The sequence below is a fragment of the Sorex araneus genome, chromosome 3 (assembly GCF_027595985.1).
Source record: "Sorex araneus isolate mSorAra2 chromosome 3, mSorAra2.pri, whole genome shotgun sequence".
Lineage (NCBI taxonomy): Eukaryota > Metazoa > Chordata > Mammalia > Eulipotyphla > Soricidae > Sorex > Sorex araneus.
In genome coordinates this window covers 96,601,229-96,618,950 of record NC_073304.1, presented here as the reverse complement: position 1 = coordinate 96,618,950, position 17,722 = coordinate 96,601,229, and the positions used below count along the sequence as shown (strand labels likewise).

At 39.9% G+C, this 17,722-nt stretch overlaps 1 protein-coding gene across 2 annotated transcripts in view; it reads right to left on the bottom strand.

Moving 5' to 3' along the window:
- Nucleotides 1-17,722, bottom strand: part of UBE2Q2 (ubiquitin conjugating enzyme E2 Q2) — a 60,052-nt gene that overhangs the window by 9,189 nt on the left and 33,141 nt on the right. For both annotated transcript variants that reach the window (XM_055133329.1, XM_055133330.1), the window contains 6 exons: nucleotides 16,169-16,225; nucleotides 10,397-10,537; nucleotides 9,286-9,370; nucleotides 6,528-6,588; nucleotides 4,213-4,303; nucleotides 2,273-2,331 (listed from right to left, as the gene is read on the bottom strand). In XM_055133329.1, coding sequence (XP_054989304.1) covers nucleotides 2,273-2,331; nucleotides 4,213-4,303; nucleotides 6,528-6,588; nucleotides 9,286-9,370; nucleotides 10,397-10,537; nucleotides 16,169-16,225 — 494 coding nt within the window. The remainder of the gene's footprint in view (nucleotides 1-2,272; nucleotides 2,332-4,212; nucleotides 4,304-6,527; nucleotides 6,589-9,285; nucleotides 9,371-10,396; nucleotides 10,538-16,168; nucleotides 16,226-17,722) is intronic.

Here is a 17,722-nt window from a genome sequence, read left to right as displayed (position 1 = left end):
AACACTTCACATTATATCCACCAATAAAGCATTTTTTGTTTACTAGAAATTGCTTTCTCATGATGAGATTTAAAAAAAAAAAAAAGAAATAGGTACTGGAGAGATAGCTCAGTGAGTAAGATGCTTGCCTGGCATGCAGCTGACCCAGATTCAATCCTATCACCACCTATAAACATCACTAGGAGTGACCCCTGACCACAGAGCCAGGAGTAAGCCCTGAGTACCATCAAGTGTGAGCTCCCCCAACAAAAAAATGGAAGCAAAATTTTTAAAAAGAGGAGGGGAGAATTACAGGGCCAGGTGAGGGAAATGAGGAAAAGACAATGCAAGATCAGACAGAAGAAAGACTGGGAAGGAGATAAGTTCCTATAAGTTTGTGTCCCATTCAGTTTGAAATGCCAATTTAAGAGATACTCAGATGTCAAATAAGGAAAAGGAAACAGGTATAGGAATGTGAGATACTAATATGGAGTCACGGACACATAGCAACATTTTACAAGTCACAGGACTCTTTTCAACCAATAGTTCTGGAGCAATTAGTGGACATTAGGCAAAAAACTGTTCTAAACTAGTGGTCTGCAACCTTTTTACATCTGTAGATTGACAATGGTCTTGCACCATTTCCAAAACCCTGGCAAAAATATGAGCAAGTATTTAATGGAGGGGTTCTACACAGTTGTCAAAATCAACACAAAAATACAATCAAGATTAGGGAGTATGCATTAAATAAACTAGTTAAAATTCAGATCACACACCCTTGAACGGTTTGACAGTTCTTTTAAAAAACTCTATACTAGGGACCAGAGGTAGTATTAGAGTTAAGGTACTTGCCCTGCACCACATATGGTCCCCCAGTACCACCACAGGTAATCCCTGAGCACAGCACTCATGTGTGACCCTGAACCCTTTAAGAAACTTTAAAAAAAAAAAAGGCTTTCCCCCAGTTTAAACTCTGGAGAAGATTATGTTCTTTCTTAAACACATGAACTCTCTCACCTCACACATCTCTAAATTTCTTTCAGTAAAAAAACTGTTAGGAGTGACTGGAGATATAGCAGGTAGAACAGGGCACTTGGCTTGCATCCCGGAATCCCATACAATTCCCCATACACCAGCAGTAGTGATCCTTAAGTGCAGAGACAGGAGTAGTCCTGCATATTCCCAGGTGTGACCCACCACCCACATCCCTCTACCCCCACAAAAAAATTTTTTAAATGACAATGAAAAAGAAATGCAATAAAATGTATGAGTTAGAAGTTTAGATTCTCAGGGAATTATGATGAGAGAAAAAAGCTAATAACCTAAAGGTTACAATTCCAAAATGTATTATTCCACTAATATAAATCCTTTTAAAATGGAAAAAATATGAGAAATGCAAGAAATATTAGTGGTTGTTAGGAGAGTTCAGGGAGAAGAGCAATTATGGAAAAATGTGTGATTTAAAAGGATGACAAGAACATTATCTGGTTTGAAGACATAGTACAGCATTTAGATTTTTTTTTATTTGTTTGTTTTGCTTTTTGGGTCACACCTGGCAATGCACAGGGGTTATTCCTGGCTCTGCACTCAGGAATTACCACTGGCAGTGCTCAGGGGACCATATGAGATGCTGAGAATCGAACTCGGGTCGGCTGAGTGCAAGGCAAACGCCCTACCCGCTGTGCTATTGCTCCAGCCCATAGTACAGCATTTAGGTGCCTGCCTTGCATGCAGTCAACCCTGGTTCAAACCCCAATACCACATAAGGTCCCTGAGCACAGCCAGCAGTAGTAAAGCCTCAGCACAGAGCTAATAACTAAACAACCAAACATTACCAAATATATGCTTCAATAAAAATGTATGACAATTACCACTTGATTCTTTAAAGGTGAAACAAACATCTCTAGAAGAATTAGATGGTTACTTCCATGGGGGTCAGTCAGAATTTATAGAATCATTGGTATGTGGTTTATAGAATCCTTGGCACAAAGGAATCAAAGGAATCCTACCTTTCTCTAAACCTTCAGTCACAATGTATATTTGAAAAATATGTTGCTTGGTTTTTAATAGTGAAATGTATGCAAAAGGGACATAAAAAAAACTATCATAATGGTTAGCACCAATTGTGGTCTCAGACTATTGTGGCCTCAAACTAGCTGGGACCATTTTAACATTTCAAGTTCTCAGGTCCCGGACCTACCAAATCAGAAACCTTCCCGCATTCCCTACATTTAAACAGCCCTCTGAATAATTCTGATACATGCTACCAAAGAAAATAATCATTTACACTTACCCTCCTGAGAGAACAGGCAACACCACTCGAACAAATGGAGGATCAAACGGAAAATTATCCTAAAAAGCAAGTTCAATTAATTTGTGGTTTGAGGGTGGGCGTTTGGGGAGGGAATCATACCTAGTGGGGAGTGGGGACTATTCCTTGCCAGGGATTGAACTCAGGGCTCTTACATGCAAAGCATGCACCCATCCTGTTATATTATCTCCCTACGTTTAATTGTAAGAACATCCTTAAAGTTGTAAGATTTAGTGTATGTGCTGCCAAAATGAGCATTTTCAGAACTTTAAATAGTATACAAAATCTATGTAGATTGAGGATTAGAATACCTAAAATAAATAAAAGCAAATTTAAATAACGCTATGACCAGGCCCAAGCAAATATAAATGAAGCTAAGACAGGTCCCAAATAGCAATGTTTTGATAAACTTTGAAATATATGAAGAAGTTCTCCTTACAAAAGAACCATAAAGAGGAACCACACCTATGAGACCAGGTAATTTAGACTAATTCCCTGGCTGAGAACAAGAAAAAGTGGACAATATGTAACAACTGGGCCAGGAGACCATACAAAGAAATAGTGCATATGGTTTACTTGCAGGAGACTTGACTCATCCCTGATACCACAGACTTCCTGAGCATCACTGGGAGTGACCAAGCACCTAGCCAGGAGGAGCCCTGAGCCTTCCCATGTGACAACTAACTAAAATCTGGAAGGCAAAGGAAACTATCAAGAGCAGGGCTTCGATTTTGCCCTTAGGTTTTCTCAAAACTATAGAAGAGAAGGATCGGTAGTTAAAAAAGCAGAGTAGGAGCCTTTCAGTATGGAGTGGTAATACTCCAAGAAGTATCCCAAGAAGCTCACAACTTCCTCCCTGACTCCTGGATAAACTGTCCTAAACTGTATAATGAAACTACAGTAATCACACCTTTGCTTTTTCTCAGTATTTTTATTAAGAATGAAACCATAGGGCTGGAGCGATAGCACAGCGGGTAGGGCGTTTGCCTTGCACGCGGCCGACCCGGGTTCGAATCCCAGCATCCCATATGGTCCCCTGAGCACGGCCAGGGGTGATTCCTGAGTGCAGAGCCAGGAGTAACCCCTGTGCATCGCCAGGTGTGACCCAAAAAAGCAAAAAAAAAAAAAAAAAAAAAAAAAAAAAAGAATGAAACCATAAAACCAGTGTTTCTCGGGTATCTTTTCATTTCTAAGAAGTCTTCAGAATTTTCTCTTTCATTTCTTCCCACTCCATGAGATTATTTGCTCCTTGGAATTTTCGCATCACAGATAAACTGGAGCATCTAATATATCTGTATTGTGAGTCCTTGAGAGGCCATAGCCCATTGTAATAGCTGAGACTTTTTTTTACTCTATGAACCAATTTTTACCCCATGGGAGAGACAGGGAGGTGGTGATACTGTCTCCACTGACAATTTTTATATATAAAATGTATATGTATAAACTATATATATATAAATGACATCACACAAGCCATGTTTTGGAGAAACTGTTCTCTTTAATTTAACACTATATTTAAGATTTACCCATTCTGGTTCCAGGGATGTGACTCAGTGGTATAGTACAGACCTCACGTGTGAAAATCCTGAGTTCAGTTTCTAACACCACTCAAAAGTTAATCTTACTATATAAAGTTCTGTTCTATTTTGTAACTATCACAAGTCTGCATCTTATTAGAGATAAATAAATAAAAGATAAATAAGCATGGATTATCTTCTGCTTTGGGCTACTGCTCTGAACATCATGTATGTCTACTGTGAGTATTCCGTCTGAAAAGATGTATACCCAGGGGCTGACTTCCTGAGCCACAGAGGTCAGAATATCTTCTAATTTACCAATTAATACGCCAGATGGTTTTCCAAAGGAGTTGTGCAAATATACATTGTATTAGAAACATATGGAGTCCCCTTCCAAATTCTTACCTTAAAAGAGAAATTAAGCAAGATATATTCTATGCCTTCTTTTTCTTTTAAGATCTGAAGATCACTGTGCAAAGGACTATCAGGATCAACCCTAAGAATCACAAAACAAAAAACAGTTCAAAATCAGGGTCCCCCCCCCACTTACCAACCTCAAAAAATGATCCAGTTTAAGTGCCAAAATAAAGTAAGTTTCAACAGTGGTCTAGAGCTGAGCTATGATTCCAGGAAGTCACCAGAGCCTCCTACTCCCTGGGATTAAGTGTCCAAAACTGAGGTCCTAGAATTCTGAATCTATACTCTGAAGAAGTTCAAAGTTAGCAGTTATTCTATAGGAAATTATGTACATGATGTTCTCAAGAACTAAAAGATAATAATTTTAGTTTTTCTAAAACTCTGTTAAGGGAAATCTGCCACAGGCAAAACACTGAGAGAAAACTCTAACAAAATGTACGTTCTTCTACCATTGTTCTATCAATTCAGGTGCTTTTTAAACCGATAATTACAAATATAAACTGGTTCTATAATAAATTCCATCAAGTTATTAAATATACTTTCACTTCGAGAATTTCCAATTGCCTCACTAACTCATGCAACACCATTTCTGCCACAGCTCTTGCTGCTTTTGCGTTCTTATTACTAAGAAAACAGCTCATTTAAAAAATTTTTTTTCCTTTTGCTTTTTGGGTCACACCTGGCGATGCACTGGGGTGTTACTCCTGGCAGTGCTCAGGAGACCATATGGGATGCTGGGAATCGAACCCAGGTTGGCTACGTGCATGGCAAATGCCCTACCCACTGTGCTATCACTCCAACCCCTTGTTTTAAAATTTTTTATTTTATTAAATGCCATGATCAGCAAAGTTATTCAAATTAGTTGTTTCAGGGATTCAATATCCCACACCAATCCCACCACCAGTGTGACTTTCCTTCCACCAATGACCCCAGTTTCCCATCTATCACCTCAACCTGCCCCCTTAGCAGGCACAAAATAATTTACTTCGTTAAGAGTGTTACAATATATCTCTCACAATAGTGTTATTAAAGTCACTGAGGGTTGGTATGCGGGACTTTGTGACTGAAAAGTCTGGGTTCAACGGGACCGGGAATGGGGATCCTCCACCCATATAGCCCTGTCTCCAGCATCTCAGCTGTCATGCCCATAAGCCACCTCAGGCTGGTGCCAGATAATCTCATCATCAGCCACCATCCACCACCATCCATAATCGCATGTCCTTCTCTCCAGGAAGGGAGCATAACATGACATTTGCCATAACCATGCCTCTGACCCCTACAAAAGGGGATTCATTTGGTGAGCCCGGAGGGGGGTAGGTGAGACCCCTCCCCACCCTAAGGAACCTAGCTCCTGCAGCCAAAAACCTCCAGAACGCAACTGCCGCCATGCTCATGCCACTCTCCACACGCTCAAGTCAAGCTTCACAAGTGAACCCCACCCATACTCTAAGACTACTGCACCACATTGACAGAGTTGAAAATAGGAGGCAACCAATCTTAGAGGGAAATTTTTTTTTACAGATTAAAAAAAAAATATATACACACACACACACACACACACACACACATATATATATACACAAACACAAGCACACATGGCTCAACCTTTAACATGTTAGTGATCTCTTATTACAAGGGCTTAACGGCCCCCAGGTGAAATGTAACAATCTTCACACTCTTCTCCAAGGAAACTTTTTTGTAGCGTTTTCAGCGGTTTTTCATAGCAAATAATACAAAATATATTATTTTAGTTCTGCTTTGGGGCAGGGGTTGGGATACAGGATGGAAACATCTGAAATATGGTGGTGGGAAGGTGTTATGGTGGTGGGATTGGTGTTTGAATATTAAATGTAATCAAATACTGTGAACTACTTTATAAAATTAAAAAATTTTTTTAAAAGTCACTGAGGATTTACTGAGCTGTTTGGTGCTAGGTGAGCCTTCTGTGTTATTGTTTTCACTCACGGAGCTAAGTGGACTTCTATGCAACTTTCCCATCTTAATTACTGTGCTCCTACTGGGTTGTTCGGACTGTGAAACTGTCACATGCAGCCAATGCACTTCAGGAGCTGTGGAACTGGGATGACTCAGCAGCTTGGCATCTCTTCAAGATTAGTCATGGAGTGAAACAGCTCATTTTTAACAACCTGAGAACTATTTCTATAGAAACAGGGCCTAAATTTCTAAGTAAAAGCCGCAATATAAAGGTACCAAAGGAAAAGGGAGGGTGGGAAGGGAGCTCCATTGTAACAGACGACCATTAAAAAGAGTGGATTTATATTAAAAAAAAAAAAACCACTTACTTCTGCAGTTTAACATGCCAGTCATATAAACTGTCATTTATGAGCTCCACTGAATAAATCCCTGTAAAGATAATGAACATGTCAGTTACCTTTGATTTCTTCTAATTATTACTATTATTCTGTCATTAATGTATACACTAGTCAACTAAGCTAGAAATTTTGCTATTAAAAATGAAACAACTAAGCTATACTGTAACTAGTTTGCCATTGGAGCTGAGTATTTTATGTCATTATAGAAAATTAAGGACATCTACACCTAGGACATCACATTTACCACCAATCTGAGTAGGAAGAAGGGAAAAAAAAGACTGCGTAACATAAAATATACTTAAGATTTTTCTATAAACATTTCTATGAAAATGGGACTAGGAATAGAGTTCAGAGGTAGAGCCTTTGCCTCATATATATGACACTCTGGGCTCAGTCCCTAAAACCACACATATACACAAAGAATCCCTAGGGGACAGACAGTACAGTGGATAGGGCATTTGCCTTGCATGTGCCAAACCAAGATCCCATCCCAGGCAGCTCACATGCTCCCCCAAGCATCACTAGGAGTAATTCCTGAGTGCAAAGGCAGGAGTAACCTCTGAGCACTACCAGTTGTGACTGAAAATAAAAAAAAATCCCTCTCTATATAAATACTATAATCTCCATATTTTCAACTAAGTACAGAGAAATATGTTGGCAGTATTTTTTAATAAGCAGTAATTTTAGGGAGCACCCAAGCAATGCTTGGAGGCGAAGGACCACCCACAGAAATTCTTGAACAAACAGACCAGACAGCTCAATGCTAGGATCCAAGAATGCCAGGGCCACACCCATAGTAATTTTCCCTAAGGCTACAGTTTAATTTAACCAATTCTACTATTTATAAGTATTGTAATTCTTTGCTATTACAATGCTCTAATTACTTAACACTTAAAGATAAGCCACTTTTCAAATACTTTAAAATATTTTGTTTAGTATTTCTGATTTACTCATTTGGTGGGAGGGGCCAGTTTAAGACCATATCCAGAGATGGTCAGAGGCTTGTTTATATGTCTTTTGTTTATATTTTAAGTAAAAACTAATGATCAAGATTTGATTGCTGAAAATTTTTAAAAGGAGCTACCTTCACTAAAAAAAAAAAAAAAATCAAAGTATGGTTCTTCCTTTAATTCTTTTACAATCTCTGTTAACAATGTAAGGAAATCACTTCAATTACAAAAGCTCCATAATATTTAAGTCTTACTGGACTAATTATATTCTCTGGGGCTGGGAGACAGTTTTGCAGTTACGAGTCAGGACAGCATGCTAGGCACATAACTGACCCACATTCAATCAACCACCTGGAGACACTAGGTATGGCTATGGTGGCCCCAAGCACTGCTGTAGTGGCCCAGGTCACCACAGGGCCTTGGCAGCATCTATTCACAGGCTTTTGCATTGAACTCAGGCCTGACTGGCCAAGAATCATTGGTGAGGCCCTGGGGATGCCCAAAGCACCACTTCAGACAGACAGACAGACAGATAGACACACACACACACACACACACACACACACACACACACACACACACACACACCCTGCATCCCAATTATACTGAGTCTAGTTATGAAATGGAAAAAACTGTTTTAACTGATTTTTAAACATGTGATGTTTATAGTGGTGTTGCTATTAGCTCTTTCATTCTTTGTTTCTGGGCCAAACCCAGCAATGTTCAGGGGTCACTCCTGGCTCTGCACTCAGGAATGATTCCTGGTGATGCTCAGGAGACCACATGGGATGCTAGGGATCAAACCCAGGTCAGGCTCATTAACTATCTCTCCAGCCCCCAAACACTTTTCTCTTAAAGAATTTACATGTCAACTGGGCAAAAGTTCTTTTGTTTACAGAGTATATGCTCATCTTACTTCCCAAAGCAGATATTACATGCAGTTCTCTGCAGAAGAGGAAACCCTTATATGGAACGCCAGGTGTAAGAACGAAGGACTGGAGCATATGCTTTGCATGAGGGATGCCCGGCTCATCCCCACTATTGCCTGTTTCCCTGAGTGCTGTGCTCCCCGCTAATTAACAAAATAACAAAAACCCTTTAAGGGTCTGGGGAAACAGTTTAAAGTGCTAGAATGTATGCCTGACAACAATGTGGTCCCAAGTTCAATCCCTGGTACTGTATATCGCCCTCCCCCACATCCCCCTCACACACAAATCACAGCCAGATGTGGTACTGGTGAACCCCAACACATCAGCCCTAGAAGCACACAGCACTGCCAAGCTGAGCACTGAAATCCTGATGTCCCTACCATTGGCAGAGGATCACAAGGAGTGGCTCCCAGGCCTTCAAGACTCAATTCCCATCAGCAACACAAAAAATTATGATGTATCTCTAAAGACAATTTTTAAAATTTTAAATAGGCCAAAGAGACAGTACAGCAGGTAAGGTGCTTGCCTTGCACATAGTTGACCCAGGTTCAATCCCTGGCAGTACATATGGTCCCCTGAGCATCACTGGAGTGATCCCTATCGCTTAAGCACAGAAGTGGGAGGAAGCCCTGAGCATAGCTGGGTGTGAAACAAAATATATGAAACAAAAGTAAATCAAGAAGGCTAGCAAATTCATCCTATTTTATCTCTACAACCAAATTTGTGTTTTGCATCCCTAAGATAAATTTAATGACCACCTGTTTACCCTGTATTTAGAAAAATAAAATTTACTCTGTAAATTTCAAGACCATAACAAAAGCAGAGAAAGTAGAGACCAAAGGTCCTTACCTGTTTTATAGCTCTGTGATCTGTATATGTCCCTGAGCTCTTTCATAAGTCTATCTGAAGCTTGCACAGACCCAGACACTGCACCCTAAAACATAAAATCTGCTGTTTACCAGCATCAATGAAGTCAAATAATCAAAGGTATTTAGACATGAAATACAGCAAGATTGGAAAATAGATCACAACTCAACATTTTAAGAAATTTCAAAATCTAGATTCATGGGGCCCCAACCCTGTCGGGAGGGATCCCTGAGCCATCATTGGGTGTGCCTCAAGTGCTAAAAAGAAAAAAATAAATGTACTTCAGTTAGTGTCCTTCAAGGAAAGTGGTCAACAATAACCAAGATAAGGGATGAACTAAATTTCTTTCCTCTCTAGATTAGAAAATTAAATTAGTATGATGTTCTGATAGCAAACAACATGTGTCATTTCTTTGCATATCAGTTCATTCCCTGTGTTTTAAGAAATCTGTGCATGAGGCAAGCTGGTCCTCCGATTTCAGAGTGAGTAAATGCTCTAACACTGAAATAGATAACAAGACTATCATCTGATATTTCTCTACTAAGTCTGGCATTTTATGTGCATTATTCTCCTTATTCGTCACAGCAGCATCACAATAGGTACATATTTTTCACATTTTAGAGTTAAGAAACTAAAGCCACAAAGTTTTGTTATCAAACTCAGTTACTTCACTTCCCTGTGCTGTTTCATGTAAGTCAATAGGGAATAAAACTGGTTTTGTCAATACAAGACAGACTAGATGGTAGCTTAATAGAAAAAGAATTCACTGTACTTTGTAAGAGATTCAATTTAAATACAGAGATCCCACAGCAAGAGAGTAAGCCAAGAAAGTAATATAGTATAAATAGGCTGGAAAGGAGGCAAAGAACAGTAGATGATTTCAGGATGTGAAATGCAGATGAACAGTGTAAAAATTAACAGATGAGCATGATTAAAAATTTAAACAAAAACCACTAGCTTGATAAAACAACCGAGACAGGGATGGAAGAGGGCAACAAAGACTAGAAACTTGATGAATTGCTCTATTTTTATATTATTGCCTAAAAATACTCAACTATGGAAGTCCAGATTCTAGGTACTTGTACATACTTACATTTAGATGATCCTGCCTTTGAGTTTTCCTAATTTTCTCTAATATTGCCAAGTTTTCTTTTTCAATTCCTTCATCCTCTAACTTCTTTCCACTAAGATGTTCTTCTTCCTTCATCTCATAGTGATCCAAGTCTTCTATATCCTAAAATATATTGATTACTTTATTCAAAGTTATGCCAAAAGTTAAATTATTCTTGACTCAACAGTGAATGTGGAGGGATGATACATATATTCTGTGTGGAGTGGGAAAAGTTCTTTCCTATTCGATTCATAAGGTTTCTTGCTTCATGTTTTATTTAAAAGCCAGCATCCGGAGTACATAAGTTAATGTGCTTGCCTTGCATCAGAATAAACCCAGTTCAAATCCCCAGTACCACCTAAGGTGTCCTAAGCACCACTAGGACTAATTCCTGAACAGTCTGAGCACTGTTCTAAGTGACCCAGCAGTAGAGCACCTACCTTAAAGGCATTAGGCCACAAGTTCAAACCCCAGCAGGGCCCCACATGCCCTCAAACACTTGCCGATTATGACACCTGGCACCCAAGTGTAACATGTTCATTGTACAGCAACCAAGCATTCTCAAGCACAACTGAGTGTACAATAAAACCAAAGTGCTCAAAGCACAGAGAGCCCCATAACCAGCGTGGGAGAAGCACTGCAACCAAGTCTGTGAGCAGCAGTCGTTCAAGTAACAACAGGGAGGAAGACACATAAAAACATCAACACACAAAAGCCAGAATCTGCAGTAAAGTCACAGCTTTAAGTAAAGTCACAAACAAGCCATCTTTAAGTAAGTAAGGTCACAAATAAACCATCTTTCAAGTTACCAGTTAAAAGGAAATTTCAAAACAGTACAGAATCTGGTATCACAAACTTCAAGTGCTGAGACACTGCACTTAAAACATTGCAGGAATAACTTGACTAACAGAAACCTACTGGGCCAGAGCAATAGTACAGCGGGGAAGGCACCTGCCTTGCACACAGCTGACCTAGGTTTGATCCCTGATACCCCATGTGGTCCCCTGAGCACCACCAGCAGTGATCCCTGAGTGCAGAACAAAGAGTGAGCCCTGAGCACTGCCAGGTGAGGCCCAAAAACCAATAAAAGAAAAGAAAAAAAACACCAAGTTTAGACATAAAGATACTTATTCCAACCTTCCAAATACATCACATGAGGGTGCTGGAGCGACAGCACAGCAGGTAGGGCGTTTGCCTTGCACGCGGCTGACCCAGGTTCGATTCCCAGCATCCCATATGGTCCACCATATGGTCCCCTGAGCACCAGCAGTAATTCCTGAGTGCATGAGCCAAGAATAACCCCTGTGCAACACCAGATGTGACCCCAAAAGCAAAAAACAAAACAGAACAAAAAAACACCATCACATGAGTAGTTAATTCAATTACATGATAAACTCATGAAGACCAGTAAAATTATAACAGATCGTATTATTCCTTCTGCATAATGAACTCGGAATATAATGGATTAGATAATAATCCATTCTAAATACTCAACTGTACCGCCAAAAACACAAAGACACCAGAAAGAATACACTGAATGTTAGTTATCAATATATTTAGTTCATTTTCTTCAAGTGTTTTCTATAATGAGTACCTATTTATTTTTATAAAAGGAAAAAATTAAAAAATTATTTGAGGAAGGAAGATGGCTCAAAGGGCTATAGCACACGCAGAGCCCCAAATTCAATTCCAGGTTATCACATGGACCACTGGGTGGCCCTTTTCGAAAAAAATAATTTCAATAAACCTTACATCAACATCCTTCATCATTGATCATTCACCTCCATCCTTCCCTTTATCATCTGCTTTTCAAATCCTTGCAGAAATAGAGAAGTGAAACGCTAGCCTTGCAGTGTCCAACTCCAGTTTGCTCCCTTGAGCAAACTGCCAAACCTCTGCATATAAAAAAATAAATCTAGGGGCTGGAGTGATAGTACCGCAGATAGGGCATTTGCCTTGCATGCAGCCGACCCGGGTTCGATTCCCAGCATCCCATATGGTCCCCCAAGCACCGCTAGGATGATTCCTGAGTGCATGAGCCAGGAGTAACCCCTGAGCGTCGCCGGGTGTGGCCCAAAAAGGAAAAAAAAATCTATGTAGACTTTTTAAATCCTAATCTTTTCCATTATCTTACTTCTCTTTACTTCAATCTCCAAAACCTCTAAGAAGAGGTTTACACTATCTCTAAGCTGCAAGCAGATTAATTCATTAATTTCTATTTTGGGGTTTTATTCTGGGAGACCATACCCAGCTGTGCTCAGGGCTTACTCCTGGGTCTGTGCTCAGGCAACATGTGATGCCCAAATGGCAGCATGCAAGGCAAAACCTTACCCACTGTATTTTCTTCCAGAGTAATTCACTGTATTTTCTCCCAATAATTCACTGCATCCTAGACCTGGCTAATAAACATCTCCATCCAGACATCCTGCTCTTTTTCTTGGCCTGCCATCTGTTTGACCCCAGTTCCGGTGCTTTATTTCAGATTCTCTGTGCTTCGTGAAGCTCCCTCCTTTGGTGCGCATCCCTCGGGTGGTCCATCCTGAGCTTGTTCTTTTCAGAGTCTAATAAATGCCTTTGGCCTGTATGCCTCTCTTTCCCCACCTTCAACCTCAAATGCATCCCAACCTACAAAACTGCTTATCTTGTATATTAATCAGCACAGAACAAAATTCCTCACTATCATCTTAACAAAATATTCTGAGCCACTATTCTCTACTTAGGCCTTCCCATCAACAATCCCAAACAGAAACATACTCTCTCACCACATTCAAGAATTTTAGCCTTTTTTTTTTCTTTAAATTTCTGGGCCCCACCCAATGGTGCTCAGGAACTACTTTTGGCTCTGCACTCAGGGATCACTCCAGTGGTGCTCAGGAGACCCTATATAAAGTCAGGGACCAAACCAGGGTCAATACATGCAAAGAAAGCACTTTACCCTATACTTTCTCTCCAGCCCCACTATTGCCTTTTCTAACCAACCTTACTTTCTATGGCTCCAACACATCATCTTTTCCCCAAAGGCTAGCATCCAAACATAGAGGGGTAGGGCTGTTGCGTTTGTTTTTATATCATTTTTTTTTTTGGTTTTTGGGTCACACCTGGCGATGCACAGGGGTTACTCCTGGCTCTGCACTCAGGAATTATTCCTGGCGGTGCTAAGGGGACCATATGGGATGCTGGGATTTGAACCCGGGTCGGCCGCGTGCAAGGCAAACGCCCTACCCGCTGTGCTATCACTCCAGCCCTCTGTTTTTATATCATTTTGACCACCTACTCTATCTTCTTTTCACATACCCGAATCTGACACTTCCAAAGTAAATTTAACTACCCCTCTATATTCCTTAAATACCATGGTTCTTTCTCCATATTATCTTTTGAAAATATTAAAGGGCAAAAAAGAGTATATGAACTCTTGTGCACAGAGCATATAGAAAACGTTCACATGTAATTGTTTCCACCAAGTTAAAACTGCTTGAAAATAAACTCACTGTTCCAAGGAAGTCATTCCAACTGACAAGATCTCCTATGTTTACTCTGGAGAAGCCTGTGTTCTCTTCAACACACAGTTCTCACTTTCTCTCCCCTTACATCTTTCTGAATAAGTTTCAATAAAAACTATTTTACTTCACTAAAAAAAAAAAATTTAAGTCTGGAGAAATTAGAGTCCCTTGCCTTGCACATTTGATCTCTAACGCCAATTAAGGACCCCAAGCACCACCAGGAGTGACCCCTGAGCACAGCCAGGAGTAAACCCTAAGCACCACCACGTGTGGCCTAAGAAAAAAATTATTTTACTTCCAAATTCTCAAAACAGAAAGCAAAACAAACTAAGCTACTCCTTTAGTTCTAAGGCATACTCAGAAGTTGTAACTATTTCAGATGACTATTTCAAATTAAGCAAAAAATGAAATAAATTTTACGATTCAAAACAGAAAAAAAAATTTGTAAACCCCAGAGGCCTTCTTGTAATGGAGGTGGGTCAATTCCCCACTCTGCAGAAAGTTCCAGCAGCTCCACCCACACCCCATACCTTCTGGCATACCAACAGCCCAGTTCCACAGCTCCACAACTAATCTCAAAGAGACACCAAGTCACTGAATTGCCTCAGCTCCACAACTCCTGGAGCTCACGGTCACACACATAGCCAAGCAACATCTCCCAATGTCATAGTACTGACACTCCACGGGGAACACAGTCAATTTGATGGGAAAGTTACACAGAAGTCCACCAAGCCCAATGAGTGAAAACATTACCACACAAAGATCAACTAGCATGAATCAGCTCAATAAATCCTGTTTTTAGTAACACCACTGTGATATAATTTTTACAAACTTTCTTCTACTGAACTTTTCTGATATATGTAATTTCATTTGCCATTTTGTCGTAAGCAGCAGTATAAAGTAAATTATTTTGTGCCTGAAAGGGGGCAGGCTTGGGGTGGGGTGCGGAAATGTCAGTGTATGCAACCAAAATAATGAGCAGTGCAACCAAGTGTGCTAATACCACAGGTAAGGTGTGCAAGCTCAGGGAGCCTGCATGCCTGTGCACCCTCAGGGAGTCAGTGTGTGCAAGCCACCACATTCACCCCAGCAACAACCCCTACTACAAAGGGAATTATTAATGCAAAAGTATTTTATATTTAGTATATACTGTAGGCAACGTAAACTATTTTGTGCCTGCTAAGGGGGCACGGTTTGGAGGATAGATGAGAAACTGGGGACACTGAAAAACAAAATTCCAAAGAGATAGCTCATGAAGCTAGACTGAATGCTTTGCATGTAGGAGGCTTGGATCCCATTCCCAGTACTGCAAATGATGCCCCAAGCACTGACAGAAGTGACCTCCAAGTCGCAATCTGGGACTAGACCCTGAGCACCAGCATGTATGGCCCAAAATAACAATAAAAAATGTTTAATGTGAGGATCCAAGGATGTGGTACATGGCAGAGTATATGATATACCTTGCATGTGAGGCCTTGTCTCTAATCCCCAGCAGTGGGGGAAGGGTAAAAAAAAAAAAACCAAAATATAGAACTCAAATAGCATTTCTGGTCAACGTAATAAACTTAAATAAAATTTCTGGTCAACAACACAGATTTTCATCCTCTAGTCTAAATTTAAAATTTAAAAAGCTAACTATTAGTACATGTTGCATATTGGTTACTATTAAATATAATTTTAATGATAAATGCTAAGAACTCTATCTTCCAGGACATCAGATGAGCAATTTGCTCAAAGAGATATAATTAAAGCCAGATCTTAGAAAAACTAATTTCAAATACAATGTGCTTTTTTTTGCTTTTTGGGGCACACCTGGCGATGCATAGTTTGCACTCAGAAATTACTCCTGGCAGTGCTTAAGGGGCCATATGGGATGCTGGGAATCAAACCCGGGTCAGCCGCATGCAAGGCAAACACCCTACCCGCTGTACTATCACTTCAGCCCCTACAATATGCTTTTCATTACTCAACATGAACACTGGTTCATAAAGATCACTGAAAAATCACTAAAATATATGAAAATTTAGCTATTTGGCAGCTAGACATATGGTTCAAATGGTAGAATACATGCTGTGTCTATGGGAAGCCATGGCTCTGATTTCACAGCAGTCTGTAAGCTGAGCCCCCTCCCACCACTTATCCACCTTTCCACCCCTGTCTGTCTGCCCCCACGTCCAGCATCTGTACATCCCTACAACTGTATATTTGTACTGAAAGTTATCTATAAAATACTGTTCTTACATGAAATACTTACTTCAGCCATCTCTTCCTCTTCCTCCTCTTCTGAAGTCACTTCTTCTGTTGTCCTAATCTGGAAAGGACAAAGAATTTGCCAGGGCTACACAGAACAAGCAGGTGCACATTACTGAGACACATTTGAAGACTTGAAGCACAAGCCATCAGTCAACTGTCACTACAGTTTCACCAGCAAAGAGCAGATTAAAGTGAAAACATTAAATGCAGTTCTGAGGAAATGAATTGCCTTGAACCCAGATTTGCAGGAAGCATTAAAAGAGCTCCTTTAAATGACAAAAAACTTCCCAACATGTAGTACTGAGTATGGAGCTCACTAATAGTGCACATGATCATCCTCTACTATGTTAAGAGGGGTTACAAACAAAGCAATCAATCATCAAATGAATTTTCATAAATATATTTCCTGATAATTCTATCTGCTATTCCTTTGGGTTTTTTTTTTTTTTTGAGCAAATAAGATGAAACAAATTTATTGTATGCCTGCCAAGGGGGCAGGACAGGGAGTAGAAGGGAACCTAGGGGTAAGGGTGAAGGGAAGGGGACACTGGTGGGACTGGTGTTGGAACATCATATGCTTATAACAACTTTGTAAACCATGGTGTCTTCAAAAAAAATTTTGAGGCTGGAGCGATAGAATAGCAGGTAGGGCATTTGCCTTGCACGCAGCCGACCTGGGTTCGATTCCCAGCATCCCATTTGGTCCCCCAAGCACTGCCAGGAGTAATTCCTGAGTGCAGACCCTAGAGTAACCCTTGTGCATTGCTGGGTGTGACCCAAAAAGAAAAAAAAAATTAATCCAGTTTTGACAAATACCAAATTTTTAAAATAAACAATTTTAAATAGTTTTAAATAGATTTCTTAATTTGTTATTTAAAGCTCAAACCAAAAAAGGATGCTAATTATTATATAAATTAAAATAAGAAAATATTTTACACAATGATGTATGTAAGGTCAACAACTTTTTCCTTAAAATTGCAAACCACAGATTTCTTAATATTTACCTCTCATCCTTGGAAAACCTGAATCTTTCCATAAATCCAACTGTCTTACATTGAAAAAGACTGAGAGATATTGAAGGAACAAACACTTTACAAAAACAAAAGCTATAAAAATGATCAACATTTCACTCAAAAAAGAAATTTTCAGGGCTGGAGCAATAGCACAGTGGGTAGGATGTTTGCCTTGCATGTGGCCAACCCAGGTTAGATTCCCAGCATCCCCTATGGTCCCCCACCCCCAAGCACTGCCAGGAGTAATTCCTGAGTGCAGAGCCAGGAATAACCCCTGTGCATCACTGGGTGTGACCCAAAGAGCTAAAAAAAATTTTTTAGACATCGTTCATGTTAGAATACTTCTTGGCACAAGACACAATGTCCACTCAATCTTAGGAGGGGTTCTAGGAAGAGCTTTCAAACCTTAGCAGAATTAAAAAGACAAGTTTCCTGGACCAGGGCGTAGTTTGAGATATAGAATATGATGATATAGAATATGATGAGTTTTTCTAGAAAGACTTGTATTTGTCCCAGCAGAGCTGGTAAAGATCACTTTCATA